The 17315-nt window shown below is 38.9% G+C and overlaps 1 protein-coding gene across 1 annotated transcript in view; it reads right to left on the reverse strand.

The window, feature by feature from the left end:
* The window catches only part of CFH (complement factor H), a 28631-nt gene extending 11662 nt beyond the window's left edge, over positions 1–16969 (reverse strand). The window contains exons 1-10 of the mRNA XM_005423718.2: positions 16833–16969; positions 12819–13004; positions 10962–11067; positions 10198–10274; positions 8296–8490; positions 6006–6176; positions 4396–4575; positions 2796–2996; positions 760–933; positions 243–419 (exon numbers count right to left, since the gene is read on the reverse strand). Coding sequence (XP_005423775.1) covers positions 243–419; positions 760–933; positions 2796–2996; positions 4396–4575; positions 6006–6176; positions 8296–8490; positions 10198–10274; positions 10962–11067; positions 12819–13004; positions 16833–16893 — 1528 coding nt within the window. The 5' untranslated portion in view covers positions 16894–16969. The remainder of the gene's footprint in view (positions 1–242; positions 420–759; positions 934–2795; positions 2997–4395; positions 4576–6005; positions 6177–8295; positions 8491–10197; positions 10275–10961; positions 11068–12818; positions 13005–16832) is intronic.
* Positions 16970–17315: the final 346 nt, after the last annotated feature.

Raw genomic sequence — 17315 nt, forward strand, 5'->3', positions numbered from 1 at the left:
TTACCATTAACTCAGTGCTAAAGAGATCCAAAAAGATCCTTTACATTTTCTCTCTATTTCTTGGAGCCTGAGAGAGGTTAATCTCTGGAGGATCAGCCCTCTATCTGTGTCCCTCTGCCCATTAAGAAACCTCTACAAGTCAAAGTGACAAATCTCTGAGGCCAGAGAACATCACAGAATACCATGTCCACAGGACACACTGGTGACAATGACAGGGAGCTCTGAAACCCTTAGCTACTCACTGATGCACTTTGGAGGTGGAGTCCAGCCACTCTCTTTGCACTGTGTGTGTCCTGACTCTTGTCCTTCTGGAGTCACAAACCCAGTGTGACATACATACGGGATCTTCTCTTTTAAATTGAATGTTCTCCTATCCGAGTTCAAATAGCCATTCTCAAAAATTACATCCTGGCACTTTTCTGAAAGAGAGAGACAAGATTTCTTCCAAGTAAAGCACTGCTAAGCTACATGCATAAAAATCAGAGCAGAAGGATGACAGAGAAGCAGCAGTAGGATTTAAAAAATTGTTTAATACATGGTCAACTGAATACATTTTTAATTCCATATACTGTTAATACATAATGCTTAATATGTTATTTAAATGAATAGAAGTCTTGGTTGGATGCTTCAGACCTATATTCTGAGAGAAAACTTCTGTAGTGTGAAATCATTCTGTGAAGGAGAGTCTTCATTTTCAGAAATTACTGCTACAGCAAATAGTTTTAGCTAGAAACCTTACCAAAATGCAAGCACACTCACTTTTACGGGTACATCTTGGAGGAGGTGCCCAGCCATTCCTTGTGCAGGTGACCTCATTGTGCTGAGCCTGGAAGTCGGAGTGGCAGGTGTATCTGACTCTGTCTCCTTCCTTGAAATAATCGTTGTGGCGGTATGGGAAATAACCGCCCGCCAGCTGTTCGGTGAAACATATTTCTAAAGAAGGAAGGAAAGTACATTTAACCACAGAAATTTATACAGCAAGAACTGAGGTAAGAACTGTTACTAACAAACAGGCCTCCAAGCACCTTCCCATAGCCTTGTGTCACAAAAAGACACTTGTGTGCAAATCTGAATGAAAGTGTGTTTTGTTTCAGTGCCTTGTGATTAACGGACCACAAGATCAGAAATGGAAGTCACTACATGTGGGAACCCAGAATATCCCTCTGGCTGTCCAGGATGGCCAGGACCCCTGCCAGGGGGCTCTGAAGTCCTGGCACAGAGCCCAAAACACCTGTGGGTTTGATTATGACCCATGCAACAAATTACCAACCTTATATGAAGATCAGCAAGCCACAACAGTTTAGGTAGAATAATAGTGAAGTTATCTCAGGGTGGAAAAGTAGATTTTGGGGTTTTTGGTATGGGCGTTCAGGAGGCAAGGTGAAGGGAACTGGGCGTGTCCAGCCTTTCTCCTTCTTCTTCCTGGCCTCCATCTTCTGCTGTGATGTTGGCACTTACAGATTGATTTAGAGTAGAAGCTCACTGTCTAACATAGGTGATAGGTATTGGAAAGTAATTGTAAATATTGTACACATAGTTTTTAATATAAAGACATAACACCACCCTGGGGGCAGGCAGAGTGCCTGGAACTGTCCTGCAGGATGGATCTCGGCAGGGCAGGAGAAAAATTTTTATAGATAAGAGGCAATAAACAGCCTTGAGACCAAAAACTGAAGAACTCCAACTCATTCTTCAAGCGCTCGGGCTGGGAAAAGAGACTTTTAATAATCTCGGGGTCACAGCGACCAGCAAAAGATCCCAAGAACTACATAAAGTAATATGAGGTGGCCTAGTAACCAAAAATCTCTTACTCATTGTTCACAAGCAAGCTTGGCTCACTTCAGTGCTTCTCACATCAGTTTGGTCTGGTACGTCTCTAAAATGTTGGTGTATGCCCAGAGTGAACTCCAGCATTTGCCTCCAGGAGATTTTATCATTCTGTGGAAGTGTAGCAGCCTCTCAAACCAGCTCTAGAGATTTTAGCAACAGCTTAGCATGCTGCTCTAAGGCCTCCTGTCCCCAAGAGCCCAGACATAAGGCAGATGGCTGAAGAGATGTTATACTGTGTTTGTTAGCTGAGTGCCTGATCCTTTCCTCCAGGCAGGGCTCCACTCATCTTCTGCACTGAGCACCACTCCACTGAGGGCAACGAGGAAAGAGCAACCTTTTGTAATCCACTTTCTGCGCCCCACCAGTAGGTAGGTACTTTGCTGTGACTGAAGATGTGTGATCTCTCTGCTTTAGATTCATTTTAAGTCAAATTAATTTTAAATCTGAGTCAGTGTATCTGGTTCTCTTGCTGTTACCATGATCCATTTCAGCTTATTGCAAAAGTGTGACACCTTTTAGGCTCTAAAATTTAGTTTTCCAAAGGGACCAGTCAATGCTTCTCAGAGAAGATGAAGAGTAAGTGCCAAAGTGCCCAAGCCAAAGAAGGGAGAATATATTTACATAGAGTAGAAGCTGTGTTGTGCAGCTGTGGTGCAGATGAAAGTATATGCTTTCATATTACCAGAAACCAGAGAAGAGGAAGGTTTACTACATATTTCTTAGTCTTATGAATATTTTCAGGAGTAAATAATCTTCAAAATCCAAAAGCATAATTTCTGAGTGTCCCCAGGTGACATTTTTTGTGCTCTGCAGATGGGAAGACAGTCTGGGTGCAGTTCCAGGGGTCACCTAAAGCAGTTTGACTTTCAGCAACTGTTTTGTCTTGTGTTCCATCAGAACAAGTTCTGCTGCACAGATCTTTGATAATTAAACCAGACTTGAGTATATAGTGGAAATGTACTTACTCAGACATTTTGGCTCTGGAAACCAGCCCCTTTCAGTACAGGTAATTCGAACCCAGTATCGTCCAGTGGGGGTTGAATAGCCATCGAGGCAGTAGTAATCTACAGTCTGTCCAAATCTTTTTGGAAAATAATAGTTTCTATGGTACTCATGCGCATAACTTAATTTGCCATTTTCTATAGGTGGGTATTCACACGGTTTCCCTTGAAACAGAATGGAACAGCAACAATATCAACACATGCACAATAAAAAGCTCAGGACACAACTCAGGTTCAGCTTCATCATCTGAGTATTTTCAGAAATGGACAGAACCAGGACTGCACATCCTGGAAGATGGTAAGGAGTGCAGGAACAACCACACTCTGCTTCTGGGGTCTTTGCCTATAGCTGTGTTACTTCCCTCAATTCCATTGCAACCAGCAGAAATCCAGCCAGCACTCTCTGCAGACTGCTGAGGGTGATTTGTGAGACCAAAGGTTAGTATTCATTGTACAGTGAGATGGCACTGTAGAGGGTCTTGATTAAATTTACTATTCTGACCGTAAAGGGAGCCCAGTCATCTGGCTCAGATATAGAAACTGAACTGTGAACTCTTAGCATTGAGATGACTCCTGCCACCTCCATTTATAACTTTTGGGCTCCTGCACCAAAAGCTCTTCCTGACTCTTTTAATTTTAAAGCTGCAGCATTTTAATTTTCTTCTCTTGGTTCCACAAAAGAACTGACCATTTCCAGGGAAAAGTCCTGGATAGAAGGAGGAGGTTCTCAGAAACTTCCATTCAAGTTTACCCAGGCTCCTCCCAAAATGTTCTGACCCAGAGCCTACATGCCAGGGCAGAGCAGACCATTCAATAATGAGTGAAGTGGGCTCAGAATGACACCTGAATTTTAGAATCCAACTGATAAGAGAAAACATTAACTCAGATACTAAAATAACATGCTTCAGAAATAGCTCTAATAGTCTTATCCAAAGGTTCCTTTACAAGACTGATTTCATCAGGGCTTATCTCATATTCGAAGTCTGCCTGCTAATTTATAGATATATTTTTTTTATACTGTGCCTACTGGGCAAAACTATCATTGCAGTTATGGGAACTTTAACCCAAGAAAGGACTCATCAACCATCAAGAATACCTTGCTTTGTTACCTGACAGGCTATAAAATAGATAAAATCCTGTGACTGTCCATAACATCAAATTACAAGTAAAAATCTAGAACTGTGATACTAGAAGGAAAGGTATCTTCCAATCATTACCTGTAGTTTGGCTACTTTAAACTCTCCATGTCTTCTAATCCTGACTGGGATGCTATTCCTCAGGTGGAGCACAAACCTTCCTGACAGTGAGCTGACTATAGCCCATTTTAACAGATTTGCAAATACAGCAAGAGGTAATATGTGTGTTAATAAACACAATGTAAATCTGGATTACACCATTGTTTTTACAGGTGATTTTTCTAAACCATCCAATTAAGATTTACAGTACAAAGAAAAAAATAAGCAATTGCCATATTTAATGGTCCTCAAATTTTGCTCTTAACTTATTTTCTCTGAGATTCTTCTAGCAATTCCACATTGTAACTTTATTGATGAGAGCTACTTACGGACACAAGCTGGTTCAGGCACCCAGCCATTCTTGGTGCATTCAGCCGTGCTTCTGCCAGTTATTGCTTTAAAATGATACCCATCATCACACTCTACTGCGATTGTATTACCCACCATGTACTTGTCTTTTTGAGGTCGAAAGTTCCCAGAGGAAATTACTGGAGGAGAGCATACAATTTCTAAATAAAAACAGAAAAAACAAAAAAGAATATGTTTAAATTTATTGCATAAGTTCTTGTTTTCATAATATATTGGCCAAAAATGTATAAAATTGTTAAAAAAAGGGTGTTTCTTAGAAATGTGTGGTTCTGTAAGAGAAGAGTGACAGCTGTTACTGATGTCATGTTAATTAGAAGATTAAAACTTAATTGCAAAGAGAATGGTTAGAGAAATAACTGGAAGCCATCAAACCAAATCTAATTTTTTCCTTTAGATTTGCAGCTGGGTTTTCCTGGGCTTGTTTATGGACACTGTCCCAAAGGAGGGCAGTTTCACTGGCAGGTCCTAAATGCAGAAATAATTATACTTGACTAGGAACTGATCATTCAAAGGTTGTATGATTAAGATTAGTGTCCTTCACTGACACTGGAAGTATTTCAACAACTGAAAGAGGTCAAGAATCTTATTCTAAAAAACTCAAGATACCTTCATGCCCAGAGAAGTCGGGCTAACAGATTTATAATCCAGAGCCTGTCTTTTGGGGGTTTTGTGTCTTCTTCCAGTTCAGAAAATATCACCAGCATCCTGAGGGCTGGGAGGGGATGACTCTAAGGTAACCACAGGTTGGTGCTGCTGGGGTGTGAGAGTGGGTGAATCAGTTGTCATGCATGCCCTGTTGAATTCTCTATGTCCAGAGATAAACCCAATAGGGTCCAGAACCACTGAGTACACCCCCCGTACCAGAGCTCAGCATATGAGTGTCCAGAAGAATGTTTTGTTTGGCACTCCTCAAAAGCAGCATGTTGTTAAACTGTTGGCAATGCATATTAATTAATGACATTACTAATCTTGAATCAGAAAGGTCAAAAACTGAGTGGGCTCCAAGACTGACAAGTCTTTATTTCTAAAGGAGTCTTTCTGGAAGAGGTCCCAGGAAGGTGGGTGGTGCATAAAATCCTATCATGTTGCACTGTTGCCAACATTTTTTTTCCCAGTTTCAAGATTTTGGCAATTTCTTGAAGAAAATTCAAGGCACTGATAAATTCTCCAAAATTTCATCAAACTGTTTCAGTTGGGATATGACCTGCATATTCAGAGATTTAAGAACAGCCTTTAAGTGCTGTAAATGAAGTAATGTCAAACAGGACTAGCCTCAGGAATTATGGATTTGTCACATGAATGCTCAGAAGGCATTTGGAGTTAAAAAACAATAGGGACCTTTAGCATTGTAAATATATTAATTTGTAGAGATTCAGAACAAGATTCTGGTTTTGCTACTGCGCTTCATGGAAAACTCTTATCCAGTTCTTTGGTCCCCTCAGCACTTAATCCTTCCAGTCTTCATGGATATTGGATGTGGATGGATTATTTTGTCATGAATGAACTTATTAATCTCTAAAATTATTTACAAACTCAACTAAAGAGCAAAACTACTTCAGGGAAGACTGACCAGTGCAATAGGGAGGTGGATTCCATCCTGATGCAGTGCACAGTGCATCTGCTTTGTTCCCATATTTGTATCCTTCTTCACAGAAAAACTGCATTAGCTCATTTTCCTTGTAAGACTTCCTTGGAGAACGGACATATCCATGAGGGATTTCTGGCACATCACAGTTAATTTCTGAAATTGAAACAGACAAAAATTCACATATTTTAATTTTTATTTGCTAAGAATAAATTTCTATTACAATAACATTTAGGTTGGTTTTTTTTGTTTTCATTTGGTTTTTTGGAGTTTTTTTGGGGGGGTGTAGGGGGGTTAATTTGCATTCACAAAAACTTTTGCATTTGGAAGGTGTTTGGAACTTATTTGAGCATTTATTTGATTCTGGGTTCCAGGCGGAAAATGTGGTGTAGCACAGCTTCAATTGCAAATTGGTTCATGAGACAGGTTTCGGGGCTTTGCTTTGTACTTTAACGGATTTAGAATCAAGAGATAAGGCAGAAGACATTCCAAAATAAGACATTAGGCTAGCTGAAATTTAGGATTTTCTACTTTTCAGATAATTTCTTTGTAATTTCCAATAAACCTAATGTGCTCTCAGAGCCAGTAGGTTATTAGTTAAATCACGATATCAAAACTAAAAAAGAATTTAAAGTTCCTTGCCAAACCAAATAAAACCACCACGATCTTGCAGTTTCCTAAAAATGCATTCATAAAGCCAGAAGATATTCAATGTTTTGTTTCTGAGGTCACAGAACAGGACACCAAAGAGTTCTCTTGGATTCTTTTACTAAATTTACTTTGTATTTAAAATGAAATATTGCTCATGGGAACTGTCATTGTTTAATGAAATTCACTATATTCTGGAAATGTTACCAGCACAAATGTTTAATTCCACTTCAGGCTGTACAAAATACAGTAAATGGGGGTTTCTAAGTAGCAAAAAGCAGTACTGGAATTGTGAACAAACCATAAATGTATTTGCCACCTTGACATGTGTATTCTGCTCTTCTAAACACATACTTCATGATCAAATAAGACAGAAATAATCTAAGAAACTTGATGTTCTGAATATTTAAGTGTTTGTTGCCATAATCTTCCTGGGATTCATTCTCATACCCTGACAATCCCATCCCATCCATTCTTTGTTCAGAAACTGGGAGGAATAGTCCCATCCACCAGTGCCAGCTGCAGGCAGGGCAGTGTGGGATTGACTGGCTGAAAAGCAGTTTTGCAGAAAAAAAAAAGTTGGTGGTCCTGATGGGCAGCAATGGGCCTTTGTAGCAGAGAAAACACTCTTGGCTCCACTGGGAAAAGTGCTGCCAGCGGGCCAAAGGAGGTGATGCTGCCCCTCTCCATCTCTGCAGGGCAGAACCCCCAGCAGAGGAAAGATCAGGACATAGCGGAGCAGATCCAGTGAGGGACAGGAGGATAACTAAGGAATTGGAAAAACTGACAGATAGAGAGAGGTTTAAGAGAGTCTGGAGTAAGGAAGGCTTGGGGGAGGAGGGACAATCTTTTTTACACAAGTAAATTCCTGGCTCTAGTGGGGCAGGCAGAAGCAAAGGTGATGGAACTGGACCTTTGTCACTGGCCACCAGCCATACAGTGAGAAGCAACGAGCACCAACTGAAATACAGGAAACGCCACTGCTAAGTTTTTACTAAAGAGAGTTCAACCACTGCAGTGGGTTACTGTGCATCTCCATCCTTGGAGATATCCAAAGCTGACTGAACATGTTTCTGAGCAAATTGCTCCAGCTAATTGATTTGAGGGACCTTCAGAAGTCCCACACCACCTCACTGACACTGGGGTTCTGTAAAAACTAAACACAAACCTTCCAACTTTTCCACACACAACAGTGTGAGGAAAGAAAAATCTAACTTTTTTTTGGTATTTTGTGTACCCTAAGAATTAAAATCCTACTTGTTAACTAAATTTGGTTTACACAGATTCAAAGTTGTTTCTGATTACTTTGGTTAAATCAACACTGAAGTGGTTGACTCTTATGCAGACATATCAAAGAATTTGACTGCAGCCTGGCAAAATAGACAGCTTGTAGGAAAAATATGGAAGAAACAGATGGCCTATTATCCTTATATTAGTATCCAATACTATTATATTTCTCTTTCTTATCCTACTTTTTCATATATGCACTGGAGATTGACAGACAAACCAAGCTTAGTTGCTGTGAGATAAAGTGAAAACTTTGTGGCTTCCCATATGGTAACCATGATTTAGGAGTCTGTGAGAGCAAAGTATCTTAATGACACACAGTAAATAGTGTCCTTTTTACCTTTGCACTGAGGCACATCGCTACTCCATTCTCCATTAGCAGAGCAAACAATTTCTTTAGCTCCAACAAGCTTGTATTTTGCATTACATTCAAAATTTACAACCTGGCCAAAGGAATATTCTTGTCCTAGCTCAAATGCACCAGTCATAATTATCCTTCCATTTTCAGGTTCTTGTACAGGTAAACACTTTATCACTGAAAAAAAAAAAAAACCAAGGAAAGGAAAAAAAGTAATTTTGAGGTCTGTAAAATAAACTGACACACAAAAAAGTTAAAATACAGAAAAATCACTGTAATTTCCTTACACATATAACAAATGTACAATCTAGCTATGTATTCAGCTACCATTTGCAGCAAGTGTAATATGAAGTCCTAAGCAAAAAGAGTGACATAGGAAGAAGTTTTTAGACCCTCTCTCATCATCCTCTTCTCTGCCCTTGAAGGCTAAGACAGAGCATCCACTGAATTAGATGATCTCACCCAACCTAAATTATGGTTAGCTGAGCCTTGACAGACACCATTAAAATTTGCCAAAATCAGTTGACTTTGCTTAGAGTTGTGCCAAACTGAGTTTGCTATGGACAGTTTGCTATCTGGAACAGTGCTGAATTACACACTGCCTACAACAGTGTGTAGTTATTAACTAAAATTCTAATTCAGTTCAGTTATTACCAAAAATTCTCATTAAGGATATCAGAGCAATTATATTACTAAAGTAAACAAACACATTGGCAGGCATTAATTAGAGCTCCTGTATCTCCCAATTATGTACCTGCAGAAAAAAAAAAGAAATAACTTATCAGGTAAGTCTTATTAAGGGGGGAAATTACTATCAAAGCTCATTCTTAGATGCTTCCATGGATATCATTGAGCAGGTACAAAAGTGGATTCTGTTTTGTTTACCAAAGCCACTTCTCTCTGACATTTGCCATCTTAAAAGTCATCTGCCTTTTCCATGAGCTCATATTCTGTCTCATGGGTTCTTCACATTTAGGGCACTCTACAAATTCTTTCTTTCTTTAATTCAGTGAAAACTCAACCATGACAGAAATAACTTAGGAGGACTTTGAAACTGAAGTATCTTAGTGAAACATGACAAAAAAATATTGGAAACCCTTGCTCCATATGGTGCAGACAGACCTCAATACCTAAGTGTGAGTGCCCTCAAAATCCAGTAAACTAAATGCAAAGTATCTAAATCCACAGAAATATTAAACCACAGACAACAGGCTCTTGTTGAGATTTCTACTTTAATTTGTTCTTAGAGACCCTTTCCTGACATCAGATGCTTAACCCAAACAAAAATGTCACTGCTGCCCACATATGTTAAAATAAAGCAGTTAAAAATGATCCCTGTGAAGAGCAGGAACCTTATTTTCATGATCATACAGGCTTGAAAAGGTTTCCAAATCCATAATCTGAGCCATCCAGTCTATTAAGTCTTGATGTCTGTGTCCTCCTTGCTCTCACTCTTGCTTAATGAATGTCTTCCACATTAGTATGCTAATAGGGAGACCTTAACAAAATCTTAATGTTTAGGATGTTCACAAGGATGGAGGAGGAAAGTAGCTAAAAAACACACATGCCTTCACACTGGTTTGAAACTCATCATCCCAAATGCCATTTGCAGCCATGTTTTGCAGGCAGCTACTCTGTCAGGGCTTTTGGGGCAGAGCTTTAAGCCAGTCTGGAAGTGACAGGACTCCACTTTGGGAAGGGTTTTTAACAAAAGCTCATTGGACCAAAAGAGCTGAGAAGTCACTGTAAGGGCTTCTCTGCCGCCTAACTTGACTTTAAACATAGGTGAATTAATACTAGTAAAGCAATCACAGACTATTTTAGACAGTATCAGACAGATAAAAAGACAATTTAATAGAGAATTTAATGTCAAACTCCATTTACCTTCACAGTGAGGGATGTCATTGCTCCATCCGTCTGCCTGACATTCACGGTAATTCCTTTGGCTGAGCATCTGGTATCTTACCAAATAAAAAGCAAAAAATGCTAAAATACACTTTCATTATGTGACAGAAACAACAGTGCTGCTGTTTTTGAAGCAGAGGAAGATGGCTTCAGGTGTTCCAGCATAGAATAACCAAAATGTGACAGCACTGAGTAGTTTTTTACCTGCATTTTCCCTATGTGCTGTCTTTTAATTGCACATGGAAAAATATCAAATCAAATCAGAGAGTAGGAAGGAATAAGGAAGAAGGCTTCTTCATTACAGAGATAGCAAGCTTTGGCTACATAACAAATGCACTCAGAGGAAGGACAGCTACTCTGAAAAGACAGTGAGGAATTGAAGGGATTAAGGAGAATACTGATTTTTGGAACCCTCTTTGTGCAACTCGGGCTAGATTCCAGTAACATAACAACTGCAAAAGCATGGCTAAAGCACTGTACCAAAGCTGATTTGTTTTTCAGGAGGAAAATACCCAGACACAGGCACAATACCATGTATTTGACTGGCTGCAGTTTTCACTGGAGAAGATAGATGGAGAATTTCTTTCAAGCATTCAGTGAAGACACGCGACTCTGTCAGAAATATCTTCCTTCAAACATTTTTTACAACACGTAAGCAAGCGTTAAATATTAGCAAACCGTATTACAGAGAACAAATTAACACCTTATGTTAATTCCCATACATTGAATTAAATGAGTATTACCCATCATTACATCTGTACTCAACTCTGGCACCAAAAACAAATTCGGTTCCACTGGTAAGTTCAAAGAAACCAAAGTCAGTGTCTCCAGGATGTCCACAGGGTTTATCTAGTTGAAAAAAAAAAAGGGAAAAAGCCTTACTTACACCCAATATAGGAAGGTGAAAATGAGAAAGACATCATTTTTCCAGTGCTTAGTAGTGAGTAGGGTCTTTAGGGGTTTCAAAAATTCAGAAATGTTCAGCATAAGTTTGATTAACATCTCCTTTTCATAGTTTTCAATGATAACATACTAGAGTATGCTTATTAAAAAAAAAACAAAAACCAAAACCCCAATCTACCTACAACAAACCCCAAACCACAAATTAGCATGTTTTATTCCTTTAAAAAGCCTGAACTCATATTCAGTTTTACAACAAATTTATGGCAATTTTCACGCAATTTGTGACATAATCTGCACCAAAGCCTTCAGTAGAGAATCCATTCACGATCAGAAATGAAATTTCCTGAATTCTGTTGGGGACTGTGCTGAGTGAAGTGGGGTGACCAAAGGCACAGGATTTATTTTGGTCCTTAGCGCCTGCTGCTCAAAGCTCCCCACAGGACTTTCCTTATGGCCTGGCTCTAGCTCTTTGCTTTGGATTCCCAAAAGAGTGGCAAAGATGAACATTCTCACTCATCCTCTTCTGATCTCATAACATGGACTGCAAAATAAACTGCATAGCTGAAACCTATTACCCCTCCTCAGCAGAAATCTTTCCTGATTCTTGTCAAGCAAGGCAATTTAATTCTTGGGGCCCATCAACATCCTCCGTTTTTACCAACGAAGATGTGTTTGAGCAGGCCCTAAAGCTGCTGCAGGGGGATTCAGAGGAAATGGCAGCTCCTGATCAATGTTTCTGTCCCTGTCCTGCCGAGGCACCCCCAGGCTGAGCAGAGCATCTCCTCCTCTCTCCCCAGGCTCTCCTTGCCGGTGGCAGCCCTGCTCACTGGGTGGCAGCATTTGCTAAAACATGCTGCAAACCAAATTCTGGATGGGATCCTGTTCACTCACTAGTCACACAATGAAATCTGAACATTGAGACACAGACTCAGTCAAAAATGGAAAAATAGTTACTAGTGACTTAACAGTTCTTACTCCCAGTGTGTATTAATCTCTGTCTGAACAACACCCAGGACTTATATTCTCAAATGAAATATTTATGTTGTACCTAGTAAAAATTTTGTATGTTAGATACACAATCATAACCCCTTGTTTCTAAAATTCCTTTGTGTTTAAAGCTCATTTATTACAGAAAAGAAGTATCTACTCACCAATGATAACGAACTTCAATTTCTTCAGCAATGAATTCTGAATGAGAGCGTGAGATACTTGAAAACTCTCAGCACAGTATGCTAGAGATAATAAATAGCAGCTCTCATCCTAATTGTGAATTACGGCTTAAAAGAAAAGGCAGGGCAAAATAATTTCCCACTTGCAAGAAATGATATCTTTTATAGAAATAGTTGAATAAGCTGTCTCTTGACTCACATTCAGAAGCCAGGTTTGTGCTTTATCCTGCTTAGACTAAAAAATTTTGAAAGCAAACTTCTAAGAAAAATTTATTTTAACAATGTAAATTGGGTTAATAAGGATGATCTAGAATAAGATCTTCTGTAAAGAAAAAAATAAATCCTTTGATCTGGAGAAAAGGAATTTAAAAGAAGTTCCCTTATGCACACATCCCTTTCAAGGTGATATTTTAAAGAGTGCAGAAACAAGTAATTTACAAGTAAAGGTACAATTTCACATTGACATCACTGGCAAGGAATATGGTCTGCCAGATCAAATGTCTGCAGATATTTTTCACAAATACTTACTTCTGCATTCTGTTCCTGGACTCAGCTCCTTCCACACTCCATCAATGCACCGAAACCCAACTCGTCCAGCTTTTACATATCCAGGCCGACAATTGTATATTGCTAGGGTCCCATGGGGATAGGGAGGCTTGTCCCAGCTTTTAGTAGGCACTTCTTTTACCCTCCTAGGAGGAGGTCCTTCACAAGCTAAAAATTGTAAATAAAAACATTGGTGACTGAAGTACATGCTACAAACACCCAAAAAAATCTTGCAGCAGGAAATGTAGCAAGAAATTCTGGGGCCATTTGTGATCAGTGTTTGCTATTGAACCAGCACAAAAGTGACAAGGATCCACATTTTGTAGGAATGTGACTAGACATTTAGAAGGACACAGGAATAGCCAGGTGCCAAGGAACCACCCAGGACAGTGATGGCTCACGAAACAGATTTTACTTACACAGCCTGCAGGGAGATCAGTGCCCTGGCTCTGACTGCAGACACCTCCTGCCCTTCCATCTGCAGCAGCTGCTCCAGGCCTGTCCTTCCACTGCCCCAGAGAACAACTCTGGGCACGCTGCAGTCTCCTTTCAACCTATTTTCTTCTCCACCAAGCACCACCTTTACTCACATTATTTCACATGTCTTTTGATTAAGTTCTGCCAAACCTTCTCTCACCTTTACATTGCCTTAACTTTCTCTCCAGGCTCAGATCACCTGATATTCCAAAACTTATTTCCTCTTGTTCCTTACTTACAAGATCCTTGTTAAACAATATAATTAATTCTGGGTATTCACTCTGACCTTTAGCTTCCAAGCATAGTTTGGAGAGTGGATGGTGGTGTCTGGTATTTCTTATTAGCTCAATATTATACAGTCCTTGCCCAAAAGCTCCTTTCTGGGCCTCCTTCAGTGCACATGAAATGTACAGCCATGTCCAAATGAACCACAACAAATGAACCTGAATATATTTTATTAAGAAGCTTCTCAACAGCTTGAGAATGAGCAAAGTCAGACAAAAGAGGAAAGAAGCAAATGTTGGGAAACTGTTAATGAAATATTAAATGATTTTGTCAAGAAATAATTGCCCTAATTTCAGTGACTGATTTTCAGGGCTTGGGTGACTGAAATGTACACATTTTGGAAGCTGAAGCTTCACCCAGAGTAACAGTCTCTGAACAGCCTAGCTAATTAAATGCAATGAACTTTGTTTTCCATCTGAACATGAAAGGTGAGCATTCATCAGGAATAAATAAAACAAGCCCTGAGGAATAAAGCCTTGGAAAAGAAATGAAATCTCTGTATAGAAAGTAAATAGGAGAAGAAATGTCCACCAGGGAAGGAAATCCTTTGGTGAGTAGATGCATTACTCAGCAGAGAGCTGGCACAGGTGTCCTCTCCCCAGTTCAGCTGTAAGTTCATGGGTTTGAGAAAGCAGCAGCATCCTCACTGAAACCTTCCTATGGGTTACCCAGGTGCTGCCTGGAAATAGGACTGGGGGAAAAATCTTTGGGATCCTTCCTTATGTGAGGGATGTGGAGTTAAAGCTCACTGCACTGCCCTGCAGAGATGACACCACACATTAAGTAGCTGATGTGGAAGAAGGTGTATTTTATCTGCTCACTTTGTGTTAGAAATCCCAAAGTGTGGAAAGTGAGTTTTACTTGAGTTTACAAAGACACACCCCTGAGAACTCACTTGTTGTATTTCAGTCAGGGGAGTATTGACCAAATTAGAGGCATAGTTTTATAAAATGGTTTTACAAATGGAAAAAAAAAAGAGATTTGTTGCAAAGAAAAAAACACATAATTTGAAACTGTATAATTTGAAAATAATGGTAATTTTGAGCTTCAATAACTTTAGTTTGGCTGGTTTAAGTAGCCAGAAGAATTAGATAAGCTTTGACAATACTGGTGATGGACTAAAGGAAGAGTGTGCCCACACCCATTTTTTCCAATTACTTTGATAAATATTCTCCCTCCTAGGAATGATTACATCTGAATAAAAATTATTGTTTCTGTGCACTAGAGGGTACTAGGCTACTCTAAAAAATGTAGGAAAGGCTTTTTTAGCAAGAAAAGACAGATTCAAATTCTAACAACATTTTTTGCAAAATGTAGGAATAAGCAAAATGAACAGGAATCCTCTAGCTGGCTCTTTCAAATGTGTTAAAAATTGTTAGTTTACCCAGAAAGTTCTTTTCAATGGCAAGAAAAAGAATGTTTCTAACTCCACATATTTCTAATTATACCTTGTTTGAATTAGCACTTTCAGTTTGCAAGCTGAGAGCGCACACTGAAATCCATAATTTAAAAAACAGGTTATTGAGTACAGTGAGAGCTTCTCTTTTTCTCCCACTGAATTGTATCATATTTTTATTGCCTGCTGTGCAGAATGCAGCCTCTTAACTCTTCCTTGCTTGCATTAAACTCCCCCACCACCAAATGAAAGATAATCTCCTTAGTCTCTTCACCATTACTAAGATTTGCTGCGTCTTGCTGGATTTTATCTCAACTCTTCCCTGCGCCTGCCCTGGTGTTAAACTATGTGTGACCATCAAGTGTCAGAGCATGTGTATGTGTGTATCTATCTATCTATCTATCTATCTATCTATCTATCTGTGTGTGTGTGTGTGCGTGTGTGTGTGTGTATGCAGTTTCTTAGTGGCTTGAGGTGAAGAAATCTGCTGGCAGGTTGTACTTCAAACCTATATTAATTCCATCATGCACTCAGCAATACAAGAGGGTTTTATTTCTATATTAAAAAGCATGTACAGAATGGATACCTTCAAATTCCTTACTGACAGACAGAAGAGCTGGAATTACTCATTCTGTATTTACATGTGACTTGACCTCAGTTAGAAATAGCTCAAGCTGCTTTTTTTTGCCAACAATATGCTGGTAGCAGCTTCTAAAAGTACAAGCACAATTACAAATCCAGGTGCAAGTGGCTTCCAGTCCTTGGGCAAAACCCAGCTCTCAGAAGACTTTCCACAACTCTCACAGACTTTCAGCATGAAGCTTAAACAAGAATCCTGCATGACCTATGGTAATAGTTGTCCTGGGTAAATCAAATTTTGCTGCATTCATATTTCTTTCCAATCTCCCTGACCTAAAGAAAGCATTGTGAAAACAAAGTGCAAATTCAGGCAAACTTTAGTTTCAAATTCCAGGACTTTTCTGCACTTCTTTGCAAACAAATTAGACTATTAGTTGCTTTGAGGCAATATTTCTTTATATTTAATTAAGATAGGACATTGCTTTAATTTTCTGATTTTTCAGTTTTTCAAAGTAAAATCCATTGGATCTTTTTGATTAATAAGGTCTTCATAACTTTCAACTGAAATGAAAACCAACCTGAACAAAGACATACCAGCTCAAAATCACACAGCACCCTCTGCACAACACTCTATGCCAAGAAACTCAGACATAAAGAAAACAAATTAAATAACTAAGCATAAAAAATATAAACACAAACCAAGAAAAATACACTGAAGAGAGAAACAAAACATCAGAGGTTTCTGAAAAGATACGTAGAGTACTAGCTACCTCTTCAAACATGAAAAAAGCATACCTGTACATATTTATCTCCTTTCCTAGACTAAATCCAGTCAGTCAATAGATATATTAGAAGATTTTCAGTCAATGTAGTAATCATTCATCCTCCTCAGATCACTTTACAGGCTATTCCAGACAAAAACAAAATATTCCATAAATATGCATTTCTACTTTAATCTACCAGTTGCTTCCTGGTTTTAGATGCTAGAATAATTAGCAAACATAATTAACAGAAAATCAGTTGTCTGGCTCCAGTTTATACTGACATAAAGCATTTGAAAAGTTGGGCAACAGATTAAAAACAGCAAAATAAATAGGTGAAAAAAATCATATGACAGGACACTAAATACTAAAGGTACTAAAAGCCAGAAGAAATGTCAATTATTGTCAGAAGTTCATGAAAAAAAAACCTACAAAGCCTTTGCATAGTGCTGTAGTTACCATCTTCACATACACTCTAAGAGAGCAGTTCACGCTTACCTCTTTGTGCAGCACAATGCATCCAACACAAGAGCAGAGCAGCATAGCCCAGGAACGACATTCTAGAGATTCAAAACCCCAGCAAACACATCCAGTATTGTAGTCTACTTTTCTTCATTACTTTGTGCTATTTCCACTGCTTTTTTACTTAACTGGTCCATGCACTGACCTTGCATAACATTTATACTCTGATTTCAGCAGTCACTTCCCCTAAACCTCTTGCAACACACAAGTGTTTCTTTTTTTTTACTCCCTCTCTGAACCTTGCTAAGTGAATAAATAAACAAATGCCTGGCAATTTAGGTTGACATTCCTTTCCCTGTGGTCTGCTTATTTTTACATCACACTTTTTTCCCCATATTTATCCCTTCCATGATCATATAAGGTTATGCCTTTTGATATCTAAAAGTTGTACAAATAAATTATTTTGCAATTCCTTGTGTGTTATATGCTTAGTTAGAAAACAAATTCGTGTGAATTGTG

The sequence above is a fragment of the Geospiza fortis genome, unplaced genomic scaffold (assembly GCF_000277835.1).
Source record: "Geospiza fortis unplaced genomic scaffold, GeoFor_1.0 scaffold229, whole genome shotgun sequence".
NCBI classification, from domain to species: Eukaryota; Metazoa; Chordata; class Aves; order Passeriformes; family Thraupidae; genus Geospiza; species Geospiza fortis.